General features: G+C 51.3%; 3 protein-coding genes across 7 annotated transcripts; 1 reads left to right on the plus strand and 2 right to left on the minus strand.

Moving 5' to 3' along the window:
- The first annotated feature begins 1034 nt into the window (after positions 1 to 1034).
- IL11RA (interleukin 11 receptor subunit alpha) lies at positions 1035 to 17906 on the plus strand. Of its 3 annotated transcripts, none has more exons than XM_038552679.1 (13): positions 1035 to 1176; positions 4161 to 4260; positions 4551 to 4611; positions 5712 to 5881; positions 6022 to 6136; positions 6288 to 6320; positions 6406 to 6572; positions 7670 to 7833; positions 8649 to 8790; positions 9125 to 9244; positions 9351 to 9447; positions 9696 to 9778; positions 17572 to 17906. In XM_038552679.1, exons 2-13 carry the CDS (start codon positions 4161 to 4163, stop codon positions 17595 to 17597), a joined length of 1278 nt encoding a protein of 425 aa, XP_038408607.1. In that variant the 5' UTR covers positions 1035 to 1176; the 3' UTR covers positions 17598 to 17906. The 3 variants fall into 3 exon arrangements, with proteins under 3 accessions (XP_038408607.1, XP_038408609.1, XP_038408608.1); XM_038552681.1 differs by lacking the exon at positions 17572 to 17906 and adding an exon at positions 10289 to 10726 and having other exon boundaries at positions 1036 to 1176; XM_038552680.1 differs by lacking the exon at positions 1035 to 1176 and adding an exon at positions 2816 to 2960.
- On the minus strand, positions 10816 to 11516 carry CCL27 (C-C motif chemokine ligand 27). The gene is made up of 3 exons (NM_001003968.1): positions 11447 to 11516; positions 11166 to 11298; positions 10816 to 10972 (listed from the first exon to the last, which is right to left on the minus strand). Exons 1-3 carry the CDS (start codon positions 11514 to 11516, stop codon positions 10816 to 10818), a joined length of 360 nt encoding a protein of 119 aa, NP_001003968.1.
- LOC111098084 lies at positions 14330 to 15423 on the minus strand. Of its 3 annotated transcripts, none has more exons than XM_038552693.1 (4): positions 15341 to 15423; positions 14904 to 14971; positions 14618 to 14677; positions 14330 to 14496 (listed from the first exon to the last, which is right to left on the minus strand). In XM_038552693.1, the coding sequence occupies exons 2-4, from the start codon at positions 14948 to 14950 to the stop codon at positions 14340 to 14342; spliced, it is 264 nt and encodes an 87-aa protein (XP_038408621.1). In that variant the 5' UTR covers positions 14951 to 14971; positions 15341 to 15423; the 3' UTR covers positions 14330 to 14339. The 3 variants fall into 3 exon arrangements, with proteins under 3 accessions (XP_038408621.1, XP_038408619.1, XP_038408620.1); XM_038552691.1 differs by having other exon boundaries at positions 15266 to 15355; XM_038552692.1 differs by lacking the exon at positions 15341 to 15423 and adding an exon at positions 15049 to 15259.
- Positions 17907 to 21830: the final 3924 nt, after the last annotated feature.

The raw sequence follows: 21830 nt of genomic DNA on the forward strand, positions 1-21830 counted from the left end.
TCCTTTTTTTTTTTTTTTTTAATATTTTATTTATTTATTCATGAGAGACAGAGAAGCAGAGACATAGGCAGAGAGAAAAGCAGGCTCCATGCAGGGAGCCTGATATGGGACTCCATCCCGGGACTCCAGGATCACAGACTGGGCCAAAGGCAGGTACTCAACCTCTGAGCCACCTAGGTGTCCCCCAGTCTGTTTCCTTGGCAAGATTGTATGACTATGGCAATAATAGGGCATGCAACCCAGGAGACCTGATGCCATCTAGTGCCCTCCAAACTTTTAGGTGAGGATAGGGCTGGTGAGCAATGCAAGGATGGCCAGAGGCTTTTTATCTTCATTCTTTCAAGGCAACTGAGTTTGGGAGGGGTATCATGCCAGGACTAGACAGTGATGATTTGGCTTGGGAGAACCCTGGCTGCCTGTCTTCTAGTCCAGGGTTTTTTCTTCCTTGAGACCCTGAAGGGATAGGGTCTGGAACTTGGAGTATCTGGAAGGACCTCAGACAGACATGGTACACATCTCCGTTGAGACCTCAGTCACTGGGATTGGATGTGAACCCTGGGTGTGTTGCCGGCTTAAGGCACACTTACACAAACACCTGACCCAACACCCTTGATTTGACTGCATTTTGGAATCGTTTGGGAGTTTTAAACCCTAATGCCAAGGCCCTTCCAGAGACCGGATTTAATTATTTTGGAGTGTGGCTTGGCTGTTTTAAAACCACAATGCCCAGCGAAGTTTAAGAATCATTGTCCCACAGAAGTCCTTATCTGGAGTCAGGGGCACCTTCACCTTCTCCAATCACCTGACCAGTGGCTCCTGAGCCACTGAACTTGGTTTTGTTTTTGGACTGCTGTAAGGAGGAGGGGCTGAAAACTTCAGTCCTGCTGTCCCAGGAGGGCACGACTGCAGGCTAGGACCCGGGAATCCATCTCCAGACTCTGTCCCCCTGCGGGCTCCTCAGTCCGGGACGGGACAGGAAGTGTCCGGCAGAGGTGGGGTGGAGGTGATTGGCAGTTGGAGGCACCAATAGGCCCAGACCCCCTCCCTTTTCACCCCCGTCCCTCCATTGGTGCCTGGGCGGAGCCGCCCCCGCTGCTGGGGGCCCCGGGGCGGGAGGGAGTAGAGGCCGGGGCAGAGGGCGAGGGCGGAGGGCGCTGGCGGCGGAGGCCGCAGAAGGTGAGGCCTGGTGGGGCCGGCGGGAGTGAGAGAGGGAGCCTTGCCAGGAGAGGGCGGGGCTGGCTAGTGTGCGCTCTGAAGGGCCTAGACTGACTGATGGACTGTCAGTGTGTGCGTGGGACTGTGAGGCTGTGTGTGACGCTGTCAGTGTGTGGACCTGTAACTGAGTGTCACTGGGTGCAGCTGTCAACTAATCTGGCTGCGTGTGTTCAGTGTGCATGTGGTCGAGGCTGCATGTGGCTGTGCAAGTGTGGTGGTTCTGTGTTTGTGTCAATGTGCAGTTTTGGGTGAGAGACTGAGTTGTGTGTTTGTGTGTGAGAGGGCCTGTGACCACATGGGGCATGTGTTTTGGGAAGGTCTTTTTGGGGTTTAAGACTGTGTCTGTGTGAGAGTGGGTGGCTGGGTCTGTGTGTGTGTGTGTGTGTGTGTGTGTGTGTTTGTGTGTGGTTGTGTGACTTCAGCAGTAGCAGAGCCTGAGTGAGACTTGTTTTATGTGTGGGTCCTGGGTCCTGTGTTAGAGTGTGTGAGTGGAGCTGTGTTGTATCTTGGGGACCAACTTCAGTGGTCAGTGGGACTGACCTTTCTACCTAACGTCCAGCAAAAATAGACCCATCCCAACACACGTGTCTGCCCTTCCTTTCTGTGCTCTAGAATCCCTGTCTTTAGTCTACTGCTCCATAGTTTGTTTCCCTATCTCAGTTTCCTTTTATTTTGCTCCCCCTACTACTATCTTCCTAGAGCTGTCACTCATATGCATCTCCTCATAGTTTTATCTCCCCAGGTATCTCTGTGTATCTGCCTCTCACATCCTTGGCATCTCTGTCTCTCTCTGCACCCCTATTACTAGCTCCCCTGTTCACCTCTGTCTCTTTGGCTTCATGGGGGCCTGGAGCAGTGATGAAATGTGGGGTCTGCTGTGCTAAGAGCTCCTTGGAAGATGGGACTTAAGCCATTATGAGGATTTGCTTTTAGGGAGTGCTGTGACCCCATCCCCGGGGCAGAGTGCTAAGTATATGTGTTTTCTGTCTGTATGAGGGTATGAATCTGAGTGAGGATGTCTGAGTGTATCCATGTGACTGAGTGGCTATATCTGAGAGTGTGTATCTGAGGATAAGTGTGGGTCTTGTGTATCTGGCACCAAGGGACCAAAGGCATTTCCTGGTGCTGGGGCCCAAAGAGTGGAGTGGGGAGGTAAGAAATGGCTGGAACGTCAGGGGCGGAGGGACTGGACTCCGGATTTTCTTTATACCCCCCCAACCTGGGCCTCCCTTTTCCTCAAAAAACAGCTAGCTATGCCCTAAGGAAATATTTGCTGGGGAGTGAAAAGAGTGGAGGCGTGAGTCTGCGTCTGATTTTTCATTTGGTTATGTCCACGTGTGTTCAAGGGAGTGTCTTTTTGTTGACTGTGCCTAGTGAGTCCATGCATGAATGTGGCTGGGTGAAAACATAGGGAATCACTCCCTGACGGGGACATGAGCAGCCCTCCTTTCCCTCTTGCTGGCCGTGGCTGTGCCTGTGGCTTCCTTTCCAGACTTTGGGGGAGGCCTCTTCCCTTCCCAGGGCCTCGGGTGGGAGGGGGGCGAAAGGGGAGGAGGGAGGAGGAAAGTGGGAGGTGGGGGCCTAGCTCAGGGCGGCTGAGCTCTAGGGCCCAGAGGGGCGGAGGAGGGAAGAGAAAGGAGGGGATGATTCTGGGGTCCCAGAACTGAGTGGAGCTGAGACGGGTGCTGTAGCTGGTGGGAGGAAGTCCTGGAGGCCATGGACATTCAGCCACTGGGATCACAGAGGTAGGGTGGGGCTCAACAGGGTAAATGTTGCTGGGGTACGGGGTGCGGGGGGGAGGGGGCGGGAAGCCATTAGACACATTCAGACAGATACACAGACACATGGACGCCCTTGTTCTGCTCTACTTGGGAGGGGTCTATGCTGTTCCTCTTCTGGAGCCCTTGCCTGCCTGGCTCTTTCCCTATCTGCTACTTTTCCTGTCCCCATGGCCACTTCCCCACTGCCTTTCTCATTTTGCTCTTCTCCCATCCAGAATCCCTCTCTCCTAGCATCCCCATAAGCAGTGGTTACCATACAAAAGACTTGGTTACCTCCTTTGCCTTTCTAGTTCTGTCCTAGCCCAGCCCTTCCCTCACTGAACCCCTACCACCTCCCAATCTTGACCTTGGAGCATCTCTTGGTCCTGTGGCCTCCACCCCAGGTCCCCTTCCCTGCAGGCTTCTAGATCCTTCAGCCTTCTCTCCCCTCCCCGACACCCTGTCTCCATCTCCTGGCTGCTTGCCCACCCCCAGCCTCTGGCAGCAGCCAAGGCATCTGGATCTGCTTAACTCTGCAGCCTCAGCCTGCACCCTAGCCCCATCCAGCCTCACAGGCTTGAGACCAACAAGATTCCAGAGTCAGGCCCAGATGAGTGGCCCAAGGAGCCAGGCCCAGGAGAGAAGAGACCTGGCAGCCAGAGGAGGGCTAAGCCTCCTGATAGGAATATAGCAGGGGCTCAGACCCACGGTGACAGGCCCCCACCCAAGGTTGGTGAAGGCTGTCTCAGGTAATCAGAGGCAATGACTAGTCCTGGGCCAGGTGGGGATAGACACTGGAATTCCCAACAGCTGGGTTGGAGGAGTTAATGGGAGTGACTGAGCTGGTGCCAGCACTTGGTGCCAGGGGTGGGTGCCAAGGGTGGTGTGTGTGTGGTGGGGACTGCTGGCACAGCCTGTCGCCTCCGGCTTTTGTTCTGGGCCCTAGGCCCAGAGATGGAGGGTGTGAGTGTGCATGTGTGTGTGTTTGCATGTATGCACACGCAGCACTGGGTGTATGGTGGAAAAGGGGACCTTAGATCAGATCCCCTGATGTTTTCGGATATCCTTACCCCATGTGGTACCTAAGTTTTCTTCCTAGAAAGTCCCAGTTTAGAAGAGGAGGAGGCAGGCTTTAGCCTCCCATCTGGGAATGGGGGATTGCTGACCTTACCTTTCTCCCCACAGATGAGCAGCAGCTGCTCAGGGCTGAGCTGGGTCCTGCTGGCCGTGGCTGTAGCCCTGGTGTCCGCCGTCTCCCCCTGTCCCCAGGCCTGGGGCCCCCCAGGTGAGAAGAATCCTGCTATATGATGCTAACTCTGACTTTTGACTTGCCATCCTCACTGTGACCCTTTCCATGCCTAATCTGTGGCCCCCAACCCCTAACATCCAACCTGACAACATCCCCTCTCTACCCTGTCTTCTAACCTCTGTTTCCAGGTTATAACATGATGCTTTGACCCAATGACCCCATCCAGGGCTTAAGAGTCTGACCCTTATCCTGTCATGCTTGCTAATTGGGGGCTTGGATGGGAGAGAGGGAAAGGAAGAGCATCTCCTTAAAAGTGCCCTCCACAGGGGTCCAGTATGGGCAGCCTGGCAGGTCCATGACACTGTGTTGCCCTGGAGTGACTGCTGGGTAAGTGCCCCACCTGCCCATTGGCATTGGGCTGACACTCATGACCCTTTCTTGACTCTGTCCAGTCCTCATGCTCCTCCCATCCTTGCCCCTGTGTCTATAATCCTCACCTCTCCAGCTATCCTAACTCTCAAACCATCCTTATTCAACAGAAAATTTTAACCAACATGTATTGAGCACCTGCTGAGTCCCTGGTCTATTCTAGGCTCTGGGATCCAGCAGTGCACAAGCCTGGCAAGATGCCTGCCCTGGCAGAGGTTACATTCTAGTAGGACAGACAGATAATAAGCAAATACAAATCTTGCCGGGTAGTGGTAACTGCAGGGCAGAAAATCAAAGAAAAGTGATATGGAAGATGATAACTGATTGGTTACTTTTTATTGGTAATCAGAGAAGGCTTCTCTGAGGAGGTGACAGTGAAGCTAATTTCTGAAGGTCAGGAAAGAGGCAGACACGCACAGGTCGAGGTACAGGCATTCCTGACAGAGGGAACAGCTAGTGCAAATGCCCTGAGGTGTGAATGAGAGAGAGGCAGAGACACAGGCAGAGGGAGAGCAAGCTCCCTGTGGAGAGCCCAATGTGGGACTCGATCCCAGGACCCCAGGATCATGACCTGCACTCAACCAACCACTGAGCCACCCAGGCGTCCTGAGTTCAATACTCTTTTTTTTTAAATTAATTAATTAATTTATTTATTTATTTATGATAGTCATACAGAGAGAGAGAGAGAGGGAGAGACATAGGCAGAGGGAGAAGCAGGCTCCATGCACCGGGAGCCTGACGTGGGATTCGATCCTGGGTCTCCAGGATCGCGTCCTGGGCCAAAGGCAGGCGCCAAACTGCTGCGCCACCCAGGGATCCCTCAATACTCTTGAATAGCAAGAAGATCAATGTGACCGGAGGGTAGTGGGGAGGAGAGGGAAGACAGGGAGGAGCTGAAGAAGGAAAGGAAGGCAAGGCTAGGTCACCAGGGGCTTTGTCAGCTCCTGGACTTAAAGGACTCTGGGTTTTATTGCAAGCACAGTGAGAAGCCAATGGAGAGCTGTGGCATGGCTTATGCTTTAAATCTTCCCTCTATCATCACCTCATCTCACCCCCAGGGCTCCGGTGTCCTGGTTTCGGGATGGGGAGACAAGGCTGCTCCAGGGACCTGACTCTGGGCTAGGGCATGAACTGGTCTTGGCCCAGGCAGACAGCACTGACGAAGGCACCTACATCTGCCGGACCCTGGATGGTGCACTCGGGGGCATTGTGACCCTACAGCTGGGCTGTGAGTTGGGGAGGGAGTGTTGGGTGGCAGTAATGAGACAAGGCAAGGCACACCTGAGGGAAACTAGGCCCTGAATAAGCCTTCTAGGATGGGAAGGACCTGGGGACTTCTCAGACTCCAGTTGCACCTTCTGCCTCTAGACCCCCCAGCCCGCCCTGTTGTCTCCTGCCAAGCAGCTGACTATGAGAACTTCTCCTGCACTTGGAGTCCCAGTCAGGTCAGCGGTTTACCCACCCGCTACCTCACCTCCTACAGGTGTGTGCATGATTGGGTATGTGTGCCTCTACATTTGGGTGTACAGGCACAACATGGGTATGGGAGGCATTGAGGGAGATCCTGAGGAAGGCCTTAGAGAGGGGGAGGATTCTCATTTCCTTCCTGACCTCCGATGGCCCCTCCCTGCCAGGAAGAAGACTGTACCGGGAGCTGATGGCCAGAGGTAGGATATAAGGGAGAGGCTGGGGGCTCCAGTTGGATCCCACAATAAGCATTGCCAAAGCTCAAGACCACATCCTGTCTCCTAGGATGAGTCCGTCCACAGGGCCCTGGCCATGCCCACAGGATCCCCCAGGGGCTGCCCGCTGTGTAGTTCATGGGGCAGAGTTCTGGAGCCAGTACCGAATAAATGTGACTGAGGTGAACCCCCTGGGGACCAGCACACGCCTGCTGGATGTGAGCTTGCAGAGCATCTGTGAGTACCTGTTCCTACTGATCCCTCAGATCCTCACTTCAGAGACCCCAAATGGACTCCAGAGTACAAATAGCCTGATACAGAACCTCCCCCTGCTAGAGCTCCCTCTTGACACAGACCCCATTTTAGGACACAGTTTCCGTGGAGACTAAGAAACCAAAGAGATTGGAGCCCAGGAGGCACAGTTACCTCAGCCTCTAGAGGCTGCTGCCACAACCCCTCCTGGTTTCCTAGGCCACAAATCCTTACAGGTACCTGGCCCCAGAGCTGCCTCTCAGCTTCTAGGCTCTGTGCTGATGGCAGCCGTATCTCATGTCCTCCCTACCCAGTGTAAGCCCTTGCTGGCTCCTCTTTCCTTTTTTTTTTTTTTTTTTTTAAGATTTTATTTATTTATTCATGAGAGACACAGAGAGAGAGACAGAGACATAGGTAGAGGGAGAAGAAGGCTCCATGCAGGGAGCCCGATGTGGGACTTGATCCCAGGATCCTGGGATCATGACCTGAGCCGAAGGCGAAGTAGACACTCAACTACTGAGCCTCCCAGGCGTTACCTCTCTTTCCTTTTGGTCTGTATGTAAGAGGGGGGAACTAAAGCTCTAGCTAAAATTTAGACTCATTAATTTTCTTCCTTGAATGGAAAGTAGAATCATTCTAATTCACTAAACAAATAGTTCAAAAACCGATCTCCAGATTTTAGCTCATTTTTTACAAAATATTAAATAAATAAACAAACAAACAAATAATAGGAGCAGAGGGAGAGGGACAAGCAGACTCCTTCTCTACGCTGAGCCTGGAGCCTGATGTGGGCCCAATCCCATGACCTTGAGATCATGACCCAAGCCCAACCAACTGAGCCACCCAGAGGCATCCCAACTCATTTTATAATGGGGATGACAGACAAGTACTGAGCCCAATGGATGATTAAGCTTAAGATTTCCCCAAACCCCTTGGAAGTACCTCCCTCAAAAAAAGAAAAAAAAAAAAGGAAGTACCTCCCTCAAGCACCTTTAGGCACACACCCACCTTCCCTTGGGAGGTGGTGAGGAAGGGATGGTTACCTGTTGACTGTCCTGACTTTGTGTCTCTACCACCCTCAGTGCGCCCTGACCCACCCCAGGGGCTTCGGGTAGAGTCGGTACCTGGCTACCCCCGCCGACTGCGTGCCAGCTGGACGTACCCTGCCTCCTGGCCCCGCCAGCCCCACTTTCTTCTCAGGTTCCGACTGCAGTACCGTCCAGCTCAGCATCCAGCCTGGTCCACGGTGAGGCCTGGAGTGTGTCCCAATCTGGGGGCTCTTTGTTCTGCCTCTGGTTTTATGTTCTTGGTTATTCTGCATGGCTTTCTGGTACACTGGCAGTTCACCAGAGCCCTGTCACCTCCCCTAGTAGAGTGGCCTCCATGGGTGAGCCTGTGTGAGGGGTGCTGGGGTTGCAGCAGGGCCCAACAGGTCTAGTCTCTGCCCTGTGGGACTGTTACTGATGTAAATCCATCTGTGGGAAGATAGGAGTGGCTTTTTACAAATAACATTTCTAGGGAAAGGAGTGCCTGGCACCCAGGGGCACAGCCTCAGACAAACATTCGTATACCCAGATAAGAACAGCAGTAAATTACTCTCTCTGAAGTTGTTAAAGTCTGGCTAACTGGCTAATATCGAGTCTGGGGAGCAGCTGCCTCAGATAATGATCAATATTTTTTGAGCCTTGTCTGCCCACCAGGCACCATACTACACATTTTACATGCATTATCTTATTCAGGTATATTCACCTCTATTTTACAAATGAAGAAACCAAGGTACAGAGCAGCCCAAGGTCACTCAGTAAGTGGTACAGCAAAGATTTGAACCCAGGCAGCCTGATGACACATCCTGTCTATATAACTACTGTGCACTTTTGTCTTCCAAAAACTAGGTGTAGATCTGACACCACAAGCCACCCCACGTGAGGCCCAGATGGCCCCACCAGTCTGACAGGGATAGAACTGGGAGGAATGGGTACTCTTTGCTGACTGAGGCTGGGGGCAGATAGGCTTAGCCTTTACAACCAGGATAATGGGCCAAGGTACCATCTTCATTCCCAGGTAGAGCCGGCTGGATTGGAGGAGGTGATCACGGACGCTGTGGCTGGGCTGCCCCATGCTGTACGGGTTAGTGCCCGGGACTTTCTGGATGCTGGCACTTGGAGCGCCTGGAGTCCCGAGGCCTGGGGGACTCCAAGTACCGGTGAGAGACTGAGCCCAGGGCATGGGCAGAGGGCCCATCCCACAGCATCCATTGGCTGGACGGGTGTGCGAATAGGCTGCATGCACATGTCCTGCCACACAGGCGTGGCAGTTGAGGTCTTGGTATTTAGCCTTGGTTGCCTGCAGCCACACCCCGGGTTAAGCCCTTCCCCTCAATCTCTACCTCTGTTAAGTCTCCAGAAGCTGGCTCTACCCTTTCAGCTTCCACCTCCTGGGCATCCATGTTCAATCCAGGCCCTGGCCTCACCTGGCAGGCCCTTTCTTCCTCTCCCAACCTGTGTGGACAATTTTCCTCAGGTTTTGCCTCCCTTCAGGGTCCCTACCAAAGGAGATACCAGCTGGAGGACAGCCACGGAAGCAGCTGGAGGAGGAGCCTCAGGCAGACAGCCCCACTCCCCCCAGGCCCTCACTCTTGCCAGACCCACGGCCACTTGGTAAGCTTGGACAGGTAAACATAGGTAGTATAGGACAGGAAAGCCCCAGAGAGAAAGGGTTTAGTCAGGCAGCCTTACACTGACAGTAGCATGTGACCCTCCTCAGACCAGAGAGATCCCTTGGAGCAGATAGCAGTGCTGGCATCTTTGGGAATCTTCTCTTTCCTGGGACTGGCAGCTGGGGCCCTGGCACTGGGGCTCTGGTAAGTAACTGCCATTGGTCCCTCAAATTCTGATCCCACACAGATGTTCTGATATCCACAGACCACACCTATTCCCACCCTTCATGATTTCCCAGTGAAACTTTCTGATTCTGGGAAGATTCCCCCCCTCCCCTCCAACTCCCATTATTTTCACTGATTTCTCTCCCAACCCTTTACTAATATACTGTTTTGGAGGAGACAGAGGTGCCCTGCATTGTCAGGGAGACAGCTGCCTTTTTGTGCTCCAGGCTGAGACTGAGACCAGATGGGAAGGCCAGACCCCAAAAACCTGGGTTCTTGGCTCCAGTGATTCCAGTGGACAAGCTTCCAGGTAAGTAGGATATCTAGGAGGTTTGGACTCAGAGATGTGTGCCCTCATTTCGAGTGTCTGGATTAAGAGCCAGATGCTCTAGTCATTATAAGGATGTTGGGGAATCAGAGTTGGGTCACTTCATTCTTATGTCTGAGCTCAGAGATGGACCTTTCATTCTTGAGTCCTTGGGCTCAGAATGGGGTCTCTTCCTTCTCTCACATGGTATTGGGGTTCCTAGATGGCCCCCCCTCATTTTCAGGGTGTTAAGCTCAGACCTGGATATCTATCCTGATTCTTGGGGTATCTTAGATCAGACCTGGGTCTCCTCCCTCATTCTTGATGTACCTGGGCCTAGAACTAGGAACACTTCTTCATCTTCAGGGTGTTGGGATTCAATTAGAGCTAGGCTCCCCTATTCATTCTTGGAGTGTTGGGCTCAGAGCTGGGTCCCCTCCCTCATTCTCAGGGTGTCTGGGCTAATAGATCTAGTCCTATTATCTCCCTTGATTTGCCTCCTGCTTCTTCTAGGAGCCCCAAACCTGTAGATGACCCAGGAGGGCTTCAGCTGATTCCACCTATAACTCTGTCTTGCTGGTGTGGATGGACAGACAGATAGAAACCAGGCAGAATAGTAGATCCCCATGGAGGCAGGGGGGCGGGAGTGGTCTCAGCTGGAGGTTCTGTTTGGAGACTATTTCTATCAGATTGTTCGAAACTTGCCAGCTGAAAGGTGCCTGGACTTCTCATTTCATCTCAGAGTTGGAGGTCCACCTGAGGAATGTGTGTAGATATGTATGTTTGTGTCCATGTGTGCCCATGTGTATGTGAAATAGGAACATGTGTTCTCCAAATGTATGCATGTAGGTGCCTGGGGAGTATCTGTGGCTCCTTGGCGCTTGGCTTTGCCCCTGGAGGGGTTTGTGAAGATGTGAATAAAGAGAATGAAGAGGTTCTTCTGTTTATTGACATGTCTCCCAGTCTCAGAGTCAGGACTCACAGGAGAATGCACAGAAGTTGGAAACCACAGTAAGAAATTGTTGTCCAATGCTGCTTTATTATTTTGGCTGGTGGGGGCCCTGGTCCATTTTCCTTGTCAGCCCCAAATTCAGGTTAGGTAGAGTCCCCTGGAGTCTCCTCCCTTGGCGCTCAAACCACCGAGCCAGGCTGCGATTCTGAGGGTGGATGCAGACACTGCGTCGAGACAGGTGAAGCCTGGGGAAGGAAAGGTCCAAAGCCAGTCATAGCTTGGGGATGAGGTTAGGGGTCCAAAGATTAGGGCAAAGGCTAGATGAAAACCCGAGTCAGCATCAGAATTAGCAACTGGGGTTGGGGTTGGGATCAGCATCAGGGGTTGGAACTGAGGTCAGAGTTAGGGGTCAGTAGGAGGGGCCGGGGCAGAGCTCACACGAAGGCCTGGAGGTGGCAGTCCCCATTGGCTTCCTGCAGTTCCACCCGGATGACCCTCCTCAGTAGCTTGTTCGAGAGTGGCTGGCGGTAGAGCTGAGTACAGCAGGTAATGCTGGGTGGCAGTGGCAGTGCTAGGGGACAATGGGGCCATGTGTTTTAGAGGGCTCCTGACCCAAAACCCTGCAATCAGCTGGAGGAAGGACTTCCCGGGTCCCTTTCCCTCCATCCCATTCAAATCTAGGGCAAATCCCTGGCCTTCTAGACCCCCTAAGCACTCACCTGCTCCAGGGTCTGGGCTTAGTAGCAACAGTAGCAGCAGGAGGCTGCTAGTAGATGATGGCCCCTTCATGCTTCTCAGCCTGGATACTTCTCTCTCCTCCTCCTCTCCTACCTTTTATTTAGGTGCCTTTTACCTGAGGCACCAGATGAGTCAGAGGCAGGTGAAGATGTATTGCTCATCCTGTGACATTCCTGGGCCCTAATTGCCTCAGACCCCTTCCTCTTCTAGGGCTGCCATTTCCCATGGCTTCTAGACAGAGAAGCTGGAGAGAGGGGTAGTGCATGATGTGAAGACTGATGGTGCAGTGACCAAGTAAGGGTACCTAGGTATCCACAGTGGCATCCAATGATGGATATTCACACTCACATATCCACAGTCACACTGAATCACACCTCAATCACTCAGTCACCCTTACTTACATGGTTAGACAACCAAAGACAGAATCACAGAGCCCCAGTTGTACTCAAAGTCCCACTCCCACAGTTGTGTCTTCATAATCATTCAATCACACAACTATACGAGCACACACAAATTCTGATAGGGAAATTGTGGGTGGGGTGGGAATAGAGGGCAGGCCGGCACCAACTTGCCTTCATCTTCCCCCCTCTACTTCCTGCCCTAGCCTGCCTTTCTTATCAGGAGAAATTGATGGGAAGGGGGTCCCTAAAGCAAGCCCTTTTGGCTGAGGATGAGTCTTGGCTGGGACAGTCACATCCAGAGTGAGAAGCTGGGTCCTACTACTAGGGTAACTTCGGGATGTTGAGGAGTGGGCTGCTTTCCCCAAGGAGATGAGACAGGGAGGAAGGATGGAGTGGGTAAGGTGGGAAGATGAGAGAAGATAAAGTTCTTTGGTGCCAGGTTGCTCCTGTCAAACAGACTCAAGAAATCTTACCTTCCTGTCTAGTCCTGTCCCAGAAATGCCAGCCTCTTGCCAGCAGGGGCCTGGAGTTTCCAGAATCAATCCTGGCTTATTGAGACATCAGACTCAGAGCTTAATTACCTCTCTTTTGTTCTATTCAAATTCCTCTCCCTGGTCCCAGGTCCCAGGCCCAGTAGCACACCCCTCAGCCCCAACCCAACCCTTATACATTATGCATCCCCTCCTCTTGCTAAAACCCCAACCTCTTTATCTCCTTCCTATCTCTTCTCTCTTTGATCCCCTTCCCAGGCCTCACTCTCTTCTTCCCCTTACTCCCTAAAGCAAAAGTCTTCCTCCTCCTCTGTCCTTTCCAAAAAGCTGGGAACTACCTATGGTGGGGCAAGCTGCTAAGTTTTGTGCCCCTGGCACCTTGAAGAGTTTCCCACTCCTGGTCTGGGGATTTCAACCCTCAAGTCTTCCTCTGTGTTTGAAACATAAACTGAGTCATAACCCAGAAATCTAGACCTTATCTGGTTGTTGCCAGGGTGCCTTCTGCAGCCTTCTGCTCTGTGGCCAGCTATCCACTAGGGGCAGGCCTTCTCTTGAGATGGGGACGCAAACCTATCCTGGGCATCTTTGTGCTGCAGGGCTGCTGAAACAATCAGGAGAGACCATCAGTTTCAAGAGTTAGAACTAGTCCACGCATGCTGGGAAGCCCACTCAAGCTTCTCCTTCCTGTCCAGGGTGAGGCTTGAAGGCCTTTTCCTGGAGTTTGTCTTGGGGATACTCAGGAATTCTGACAGTGTCCTGGTATGGTGCAGGCCCAGGGCTGGAGAGGGTACTCCACTTTTGATAGGTGTAGACAAGGAAATGGCTCAAGAGCCTGGATCCATCCTTGAAGGTGACTGCAACCCAGAGGTCACTCATCTTGAACTGCTAATACCAGAGGCCTTAGCGTCTCTCTCCTACCCTCCAGTCTGGATTTGTGCCCCAAAGCTTGGGTGCAGCTTTTGAGGTGCCATTTACTTATCACAGATCTCCATCAGCTGATTGTCTGCTACATACTTTGTGGTATTCCTGGACCAATCAGTCCAGATACCTGGGAAGGCAAGAATGAATTCTTCTGGGTTATGCACCCATCTCTCCCCTTTGGCTATTCCAAAAATAGGGCCAAGTCTTCACCCCAGCCACAATCTGCTGAGGCAGGGGCAGCCCCCAGGCTGAAAGTTAGCTTTGCCCCCACCCATAAACAGGGCCTTCTCTTTAACTTAATTTTCTGGTGCCTTTTCTGGTGCTGGACCCAGTCCCTTAACTGAAAGCAGGCCCACTAGGGGGCCCTCACCCTCAGCACTTTAGGAGCTAGAGGGTCTCAGGTCAACTAGGTGACAAGACAGAAAGGGGTGGCAGGGAGCCATGGCCTTTGGGTTTTCCTAGAGACATAGCAAGAACTGCTAGGTAAGCTGATGCCAAGTATCTTTAAACCTGGGAAAGACTGGGAGAGTCGGAAGTTGCAGTATTTAGGAAAGATCTCCAGCAGTCCCAAGTCAGTCTCCAGTGGCAGGCTGAGAGAGTCAGCGTCTAGGAATCTTACCCTCCTCTCACAGCCTACTTTCTACAACTCTGGGCTTAAAATAGTTTATATTCACTCTCATTAAAAGATTCTCCAGACCCTTGGCAAAGTCCCGTCTAGGAGGAAGGTGGAACACATCGACGTGGGGATAAGGCTGGGAGGAAGAGTGGGACAGGGCTATTTAGTTCCTTGCACATAGGCTATTTACAGCGAAGTGTGTATCCCCGGGATGTGTGTGTTTGGAGGGGATAAGAGGGGTTAGGTGGCAGAAGGCAGTCAATGACCATAATGGGAGGCCTGACACTGATGAGGGATCCTTAGTAATAACGGGGGCCTGGATAAGGAAGGGCATCTATCAGGGAGGGAGGCCCTGTCAGTAATGAAAAGCAGGCGTGTAGAGGGCCTCCCAGCCCGAATGGTGGCAGCGGCGACAAAGTCAGGAGGGCAGCACGGTGGCTTCGGTTTAAATCTTTAATGCACCGGCTGGCTGGGCAGTGGCGGTGGGGGTGCGGCGGGGGAGGCCGCGACCCGAGCGCTGGGGGGCAGGGCCCAGGCCGCTTGACAGACAGCTCATCAGGCCTCGCAGAGGCTCCAGCTTCTGCTCCCGGGGATGCGCCGAGCTGTGGGGCAATCCGACACCGGCATGAGGCAGGGATGGGACTCCCGGGCTCCCCCCATCCACCCTCCAGAGGCTGAGCCTCGTATGCCCCGGGCGGGCCCGCGGTGTCGCAGCCCCCTCACCTCCGGTCCCTCCGCCACATGCGCAGCCAGGGGAAAAAGTAGAAGCAACCCCAGTAGATCCTGCGGAGAGAAGGCCGGGCGGGGCGGGGCGGGGCTGACCCACAGACTCCGCCGCTCCGCCGCCTCGCCCCCCTCTCGGAAGGCTCCGCCCCGCCCTTTAGAGGCGGTTCCCTCCGCAGCCCCCGCCCCCCGAGGGGCCCCACGCCTCCCGCCCGCGGAGAACTTGCGCCCTCCCCCCACCCCAGAGCCGCTAGGTTCCTCCTCCGCAGAACCCGCCTCCACTCACTCCTCCTCCGCCTCCAGCGCCACCTCGTATCTCCTCAATCCCGACATGTCCAGGGCTCCGAACGTCTCCTGCGGAGCGGCATGATTGGATCAAGGATTCCCCAACCCCGGGTCCCCTTCTCTGTCATTCTCAGGACCGGTCTGACCTGTTCTCAGGTAATCTGAGGCAGGTGCCCCCGGGAAGCCTCATGCCACATTGGGACAGGGTGGGATTGAAGAATTGGGAGGCACCAGACGTTAAGGAATTAGGAGGTCGGTCACCTCGGGGGCCTGGGGCATTTAGGGGGGCAGGTCGAAAGGCTCTGCGGTCATGGACCTGGGATATTTGGGGCCCCGGGTGAGGATTTCGGGGGCTGGGATCACCTGGAGGGGGGCTGAGGGGTCGGCGCAGCCTAAACTCCCGCCCTCCCTGGCTCCACCCCGGAAACAGACCGTTACCGTTACGTCATAGGGACTCCGTCGCGCACCTGGGGTGGGGCTTGCCTATTACCCGGAAGGGGCGAAGTCTGAGCGCTTCTGCGGAGGAGGCGGGGCCAAAGTGTCACGTTGGAGGTGGAGCCAGGGCCCGTCTATCGCTAAAGGGGCGGAGTCGCCCCTTATTACTAGAATGCGGGCAGAGCTCAGGACTCTCTTTGCGAGAGATAGAGTCAGATTTTGGAGCTCTCTTCCTGGAAACCTCAGCCGCAGGCAGCAAGATAAGAGCTTTGGGACGTTATCCAGTACTGTTTTCCCTGTCCGCTCTCCTCTTTCTTTGCCCTCTGCCCTGCCATTTGTATGACCCTGGGCTGAGGAGGAATAGGTCTCCAGAGAGGGCCCAGCCCAGATGGAGCAGACTACAGAAGTACTTGATGTGTGAGTGGCCTTGGCCAAGTCACTTAATGGCCAGAGGGTCACAGCCCTTTCTCTCTGAGCTGAAATTTATCTTCCTGTGACTTCTGTCCCTACATTCATTCATTCAACAAATGTAACAGGCTAGGAATGGGTATACAGCAGTAGAGAAGACATCATTACAGTAAACATTAGCACACTGGTTGGAGGCAATAGAGGGTGCTCCAATAGAGCCCAGAGAGCACAATTAACCCTGTGTAGGAGGTTGGAAATAGCTGCCCCAGTTAGTCTGCGGAGGCAGGAAGAGAGCCTTCTGGCTGGACTGTAGGGGAGAGAGTGACCAGAAATAAGGGAAGTGCAAGTTCCCTCATGCTGAAGTGTGGAAAACGGATACAACTACTCTCTCCCCCCATCCCACCTTTCTCCTTCTACGTCTCTTTCTGCATGGGCCACAAATGAGATTGCAGACAGATCCGTGGGTACCAGTAGGGCTTTATTGGAAGCATTGCAGTCTGAGTGTGGAGGAGAAGCTATGCTTCTGGCACACTCATCCCTGCTCACACACTCACACTCACATTGACATTCCAGGCCCTGAGGTAACTGCGCCAGGTCTGGTGCAAAGTTGCTGGAGGGCTGGTTTCCCTTCTGATCTTTGGTTCCTCAGGGCTGCAGTGATTCACATCCCTTCTCTCAGACACACCACTCCTTCTGGGGCTGTCCTGGGCTAACTGCTGTGGCCCTTGTTCTAGGGGAGGAAGGAGAGTCAAGGTCATGGGTTGGGGTCTTGGGCAGGGGCTCTGAGGGAGGAGGCAGGGCTGGGGAGGGCTGGGCTTGCCTTTGCAGAGTTCTTCTGTAGTTTCCGGATGATGCGGTCCACCCAGGGCTGGTCTGGGGGTGCACAGAGCTGGCGACCCTTCAGTGTGGTGAATCTGGAGTCAGAGGTCAGAGAGAACACAGTCCTCTCAGCATAGTAAACTTGGAATCAGAAGGAATGGAACATCCTGTAACCCAGCTTCCTGGCAGGCCCTGGTGTGAGGGGCAGAGGCTGAGGACCACATTTGGGAACCTGTTTCAGGGGCTTCCTTGTGGGGAGGAGCTTGGCAAGGAGAAGAGAAGTAAGATGATGAGTGGAGGCCCCAGGTGATGGAGGAGGTGATTGGGAGAGGAAGAGACTGGTTACTCTTCAGTACCCCCTACCCCAAGACAACAGTACCCTGCAGCCATCATTGAGAAGGAGATAGGAACAAAAAGTCACCAAAAATGTTCCTGGGAATTGGATATTGGTTATTGGCATCACTCAGAGCTGGAGGGGGGCAGGTGGTGGTAGTGTAAGGGTTAGTTAGGGCTTGAGGGACTTTTAGGTGGGAAGACCATGGCCCTGACTAGAACTCAGGATGCCTGGTGCCCACTGCCTATAGCTTTAGTGTTCCTCTCTTTTCCATCCTTGTGCACCATCCTCTTCTTCCTCTGGAAACTTAGGCTAAAGAAGGTAGAGCCTCTAAAGAGAATGGCAGTCAGAGGCCCCAGGACTCATCCAGGTACTGACACAGGACTGCCAGGGGCACAGGCACATCTATATCACACGGGTACACACATGAGTCATGGGCACATTCACACCCCACAAGTCTGTGTATAAATTGCACAGGAATATGCACGATGCACAGGTATACCGACAGTACACAGGAACACATAATCACAGGGGCACATCCATTTGGCACATGTACACTCTCAGGTCACAGACACACTTGGACCTGAGTGTTGATCTGAATGCACAATCTGCTACACAGACTCCCCTTCTCTGCCCCTCCTTACCTTACCATTTCGCTCCTTCCCCTTTCCAGGGGAGACCAAGAAATCAGTATGCTGAGAAGAGGAGTGGTGCTGTGCAGGAGACCATGGAAGACAGAGAGAGATGGACAAATGGGTAGAATCTTTGGAAGCAAGTGTGGGTTGCAGGAGTCCTGCCTGTGTGGAGCTTGTGTGAGACTGTGAGACTGGATGGCAGAGAGTGAGCGGAAGAGTGATGGTGAGGGTGAGGGAGGCCATGATAGTTCTATGAGTGTATGTGAGCCTGTGTGAGGTTGTAGCTATCTCTCGTTTATGGCCTCCTGAAGCTTTCATTTTTTATATCCAGAAACTTCTTCCCTTCTGTTGTGTAATAAAGAATTTGACTGGTCTTTGCCTCTGATTTCTGAAAGGGAGACTTAAAATCTTTGAATTTCCTGAATAATAGGAATGCCTTTGTTATTCATGAGCCCCTTGGATTGTCATACCTGAGTTTATGCTAAGAGATGAGGTGGCTTAGTATCATCTGGGGGATGGTCACAAGAAAGATGAACCATGTCACTGGAAAGTTGGGGCTTTGAGCCTGCCTAACCTCTGGGAACAGGATGGACACTGGATATTGAGTTCAGTCAATTCGATCCTGCCTACATAATGAAATCTTAATAAAAACTCTGGATGCCAGAGCTTGTAGAACTTCCTGGTTGGTGAACACATTGATGTGCCAGGAAGGTGGGGCCTAATGTGTCCCAATGGGATTAGAGCATGAAGCTCTGCATTTGAGACCTTCGCAGACTTTGCTTTGTGTGTCTCTTCATTTGGTTGTTCCTGATGGATATCCTTTATAAACAACTAATTATAAGTATAGCACTCCTGACTCTCATATGAGTCATTCTAATGAATTATTGAAGCTGAGAGATCATGGGAACTCCCTGGGCTTGTAGCCAGTTGGTCAGAAATGTTCGTGGCTTGGGGACCCTATAAGCGGGGACATGTTGGGGACCATACCAGTAAACATGTGGAGTCTGACACTAATGGTAAGTGGTTAGTGTCTGAACTGGATTGGAGTACATGAGTTGATAGAATACCTTTCTTTTTTATTTTATTTCATTTTTTTTAAGATTTTATTTATTCATGAGAGACACACAGAGAGAGGCAGAGACAGAAGCAGGCTCCATGCAGGGAGCCCAATATGGGACTCCATCCCAGGACTCTAGGATCATGCCCTGGGCTGAAGGCAGATGCTCAACTGCTGAGCCACCCAGGCGTCCTGATAAAATACCTTTCCACTGAACATTTTATTTTATTTTATTTTATTTTTAAATTTTTATTTATTTATTTTTTTTATTTTTTAATTTATGATAGTCACAGAGAGAGAGAGAGGCAGAGACACAGGCAGAGGGAGAAGCAGGCTCCATGCACCGAGAGCCCGATGTGGGATTCGATCCCGGGTCTCCAGGATCGCGCCCTGGGCCAAAGGCAGGCGCTAACCCGCTGCGCCACCCAGGGATCCCATCCACTGAACATTTTACCTAATGTCTCTATCTAGAAGAATTTTCTATCTCTTCCGTAACTCCTCAGTAGCTTCCTTACCTCATTTCCCTCATTTGTCTTTATCTTTAGCTCTGAGAATCTTAGTAAATCAGCAATTTGGACAAAGCAAGGTGTGTGTGTGGGATATTGGCACTTTCATCCTTAGGAGAATGTTTACAATGTCCTCTCCTGGAGGCATTTGAACAACCAGTCTCAAGGCTAGGGGTCAAGGCTTGGTTCCAGATTAGAGGTCAGAGTAAGAAATACTTCCCTTTCACACGCTTCACCGCACCTCAACTCTTCTTTGTGCTTCAAAGATACCAGCAGGTGGGAGGAATGGGGAAAAAAACCCAGTTGGGTTCCCCAGATTCCCTAGAACAATGACAAGTAGCAAGATAAAACTGGGGAAGTTCCCTTCTTGGGTTCACCAAGTCTCCCTAGGCCCATCACAGTGTCTATGCATCTGTCATCTGAGAACTGATCTTCACTTGGACAAGTATTGCTAAAGGGAAAGTTTTTTGGAAGCAGATCCAATTCCTGTATCACATCTGAGGACTCCAGGGTTTCACCCTCCTGACCCAGCCAGCACTGACCCTTTCCCCTGTTGACCCATTTTTCTATACCCCAAGCTGAATCCAAGAGGGATAGTTTGAGTGGAACCTGGCCTAGAATAGGGGTGCAATTTTTTCTGCCTTCTCTATCATCCATCCATGTCTACCCATCTTTGTCTTTATCAGTCTATTCTTCCTTCTTTCATCTTTCATGTCTTTTCATATCTTCATTTCCATTTGTTCATGCATATGTTCAACCATTTTAATCCAGTCATCATCTATTAATGCATCTATTCATCTATTAGTTATGTTAATAATAATTGTTGGTACTTGAGTGCCAGGCACCATGCTAAATTCTTTAAATTCATTGTCTCAAGGCAATTCCTGAAGTGGAGTGCTGTGGGCTATGTTTTTGTTTATGCAAACACTTCTATACTCCCTTTTTTTTTTTTTTTCTATACTCCTTTTTATGATTTCTTTAGGGAACTCCTATCTCATGTGGTCTTGGTGAGTCTGTCAGCCACAGTGCTCTGATCAGAGTACCCCATTTCCTGGCCACTGGGATATATTGAAGAATTAAGTATATGTTATAAACAGTTAGTTGGAGTTTTTTTTTTTTTTTAAGATTTTATTTATTTATTCATGAAAGAGAGAGAGAGAGGCAGAGACCCAGGCAGAGAGAGCAGCAGGCTCCATGCAGGGAGCCTGACGTCGGACTCGACCCTGGGTCTCCATGATCACACCCTGGGCTGAAGGTGGCGCTAAACCACTGAGCCACCCGGGCTGCCCCTAGTTTGAGTTTTTTGTGAGATTTGATATTAGGAAAAAGAGGCCTCTTTTATTTATTTACATTTTTTTTAAAGATTTTTTTTTTTTTTTTTTTTTTTTTACTTAAGTAATCTCTACACCCAACATGGAGTTCAAACTCACAATCCCCAGATCAAAAGTCACATGCTCTACCGACTGAACCAGTCAGGCACCCCAAAGGGTCTTTGTTTTTAGATTGTTCACTATAAAAATGTAGACTTGAGGCTTCCAGGGTTCATATTTTCTGCTGCTGGAAGAGTACCTATCTACACGAGGAATGAAGCCCCTAAAAATAATTAGAAATTAAGAGAAGGAATTAACATCATTTGGATCCCTAGGACAGAAGTAGATTAAAATCTATTAAAAAAATTTTTTTTTGAGAGAGAGAGCGTGAGCGAGCATGAGTGAGGGGATGGGCAGAGGGAAAGGGGGAGAGAGAATCCTAAGCAGGCTCCGTGCCCAGCTGTGGAGCCTGATGTGGGGCTCGATCTCAAGACCCTGAGATCATGACCTGAGCTGAAATTGAGTTAGATGCTTAACTGATTGAGCTACCCAGGCACCCCTAAAATCTATTTTTAATGGACCTAGTTATGTAATATGACAATTTTAACTTTTTGCTTAAGCTACTTTAAGTTGGGTTTTTGTCATTTGCACTGGGAAGAGCTCTGAATAATAATTACTGCATGGGATCCCTGGGTGGCGCAGCAGTTTGGTGCCTGCCTTTGGCCCAGGGCGCGATCCTGGAGACCCGGGATCGAATCCCACATCAGGCTCCCGGTGCATGGAGCCTGCTTCGCCCTCTGCCTATGTCTCTGCCTCTCTCTCTCTCTCTCTGTGACTATCATAAAAAAATAAAAAAAATAATTACTGTATTATTCCCATTTTACAGATGAGGAAACTAAGACCCAGAAAAATTAATTTTGACAAGTTTTCTCAGCTTATAAATGGCAGAACATTGGTATTTGGAGCAAACTCTGATGTACTACGTAAATACATCCATCTACCTGTTCATTCATCTATGCATCCATCCCATTCATTTATTTATTTGACTACGCAGGCCTAAGACTCCAAAGGCGATAAGCCTTGTCTCACTTGCTAAATCCAATTCTGAGGCTGCTTTTGGATCAGGGGTTGGCAACCTTTTTCTGTATAGGTTCATTTGGTAAATATTTAAGTTTTTGTTGGCTGTACTGTCAACTGTAATGACTACTCAACTTTGCTGTTGTAGCCCCAAAGCAAACATAGACAATATATAAAGGAACAGGAATGGCTGCATTGCAATAAAACTTTATTTACAAAAATGGGTGGCAGGCTGAATTTCTCCCATGGGCCTTAGTTTGCCAATCATGGTCTGGATCAATATTTTTGGGAACATGAGTTGGGAGTGGGAATAAGTATGCCTTGCATTTGTCCTTACCAATGAAGGA

The sequence above is a fragment of the Canis lupus genome, chromosome 11 (assembly GCF_011100685.1).
Source record: "Canis lupus familiaris isolate Mischka breed German Shepherd chromosome 11, alternate assembly UU_Cfam_GSD_1.0, whole genome shotgun sequence".
NCBI classification, from domain to species: domain Eukaryota; kingdom Metazoa; phylum Chordata; class Mammalia; order Carnivora; family Canidae; genus Canis; species Canis lupus.

Coding starts and splice junctions, on each gene's coding strand:
- IL11RA (XM_038552679.1), top strand. CDS start 4,161: ATGAGCAGCAGCTGCTCAGGGCTGAGCTGGGTCCTGCTGGCCGTGGCT. Junction 6,137..6,287: donor CGCTACCTCACCTCCTACAG/GTGTGTGCATGA, acceptor CCTCCCTGCCAG/GAAGAAGACTGTACCGGGAG. Junction 6,321..6,405: donor CCGGGAGCTGATGGCCAGAG/GTAGGATATAAG, acceptor CCTGTCTCCTAG/GATGAGTCCGTCCACAGGGC.
- CCL27 (NM_001003968.1), bottom strand. CDS start 11,516: ATGAAGGGGCCATCATCTACTAGCAGCCTCCTGCTGCTACTGTTGCTA. Junction 11,299..11,446: donor AAGCCCAGACCCTGGAGCAG/GTGAGTGCTTAG, acceptor ATTGTCCCCTAG/CACTGCCACTGCCACCCAGC. Junction 10,973..11,165: donor TGCCACCTCCAGGCCTTCGT/GTGAGCTCTGCC, acceptor TTCCTTCCCCAG/GCTTCACCTGTCTCGACGCA.
- LOC111098084 (XM_038552693.1), bottom strand. CDS start 14,950: ATGTCGGGATTGAGGAGATACGAGGTGGCGCTGGAGGCGGAGGAGGA. Junction 14,678..14,903: donor GCGCTGGAGGCGGAGGAGGA/GTGAGTGGAGGC, acceptor TTCTCTCCGCAG/GATCTACTGGGGTTGCTTCT. Junction 14,497..14,617: donor ATGTGGCGGAGGGACCGGAG/GTGAGGGGGCTG, acceptor ATTGCCCCACAG/CTCGGCGCATCCCCGGGAGC.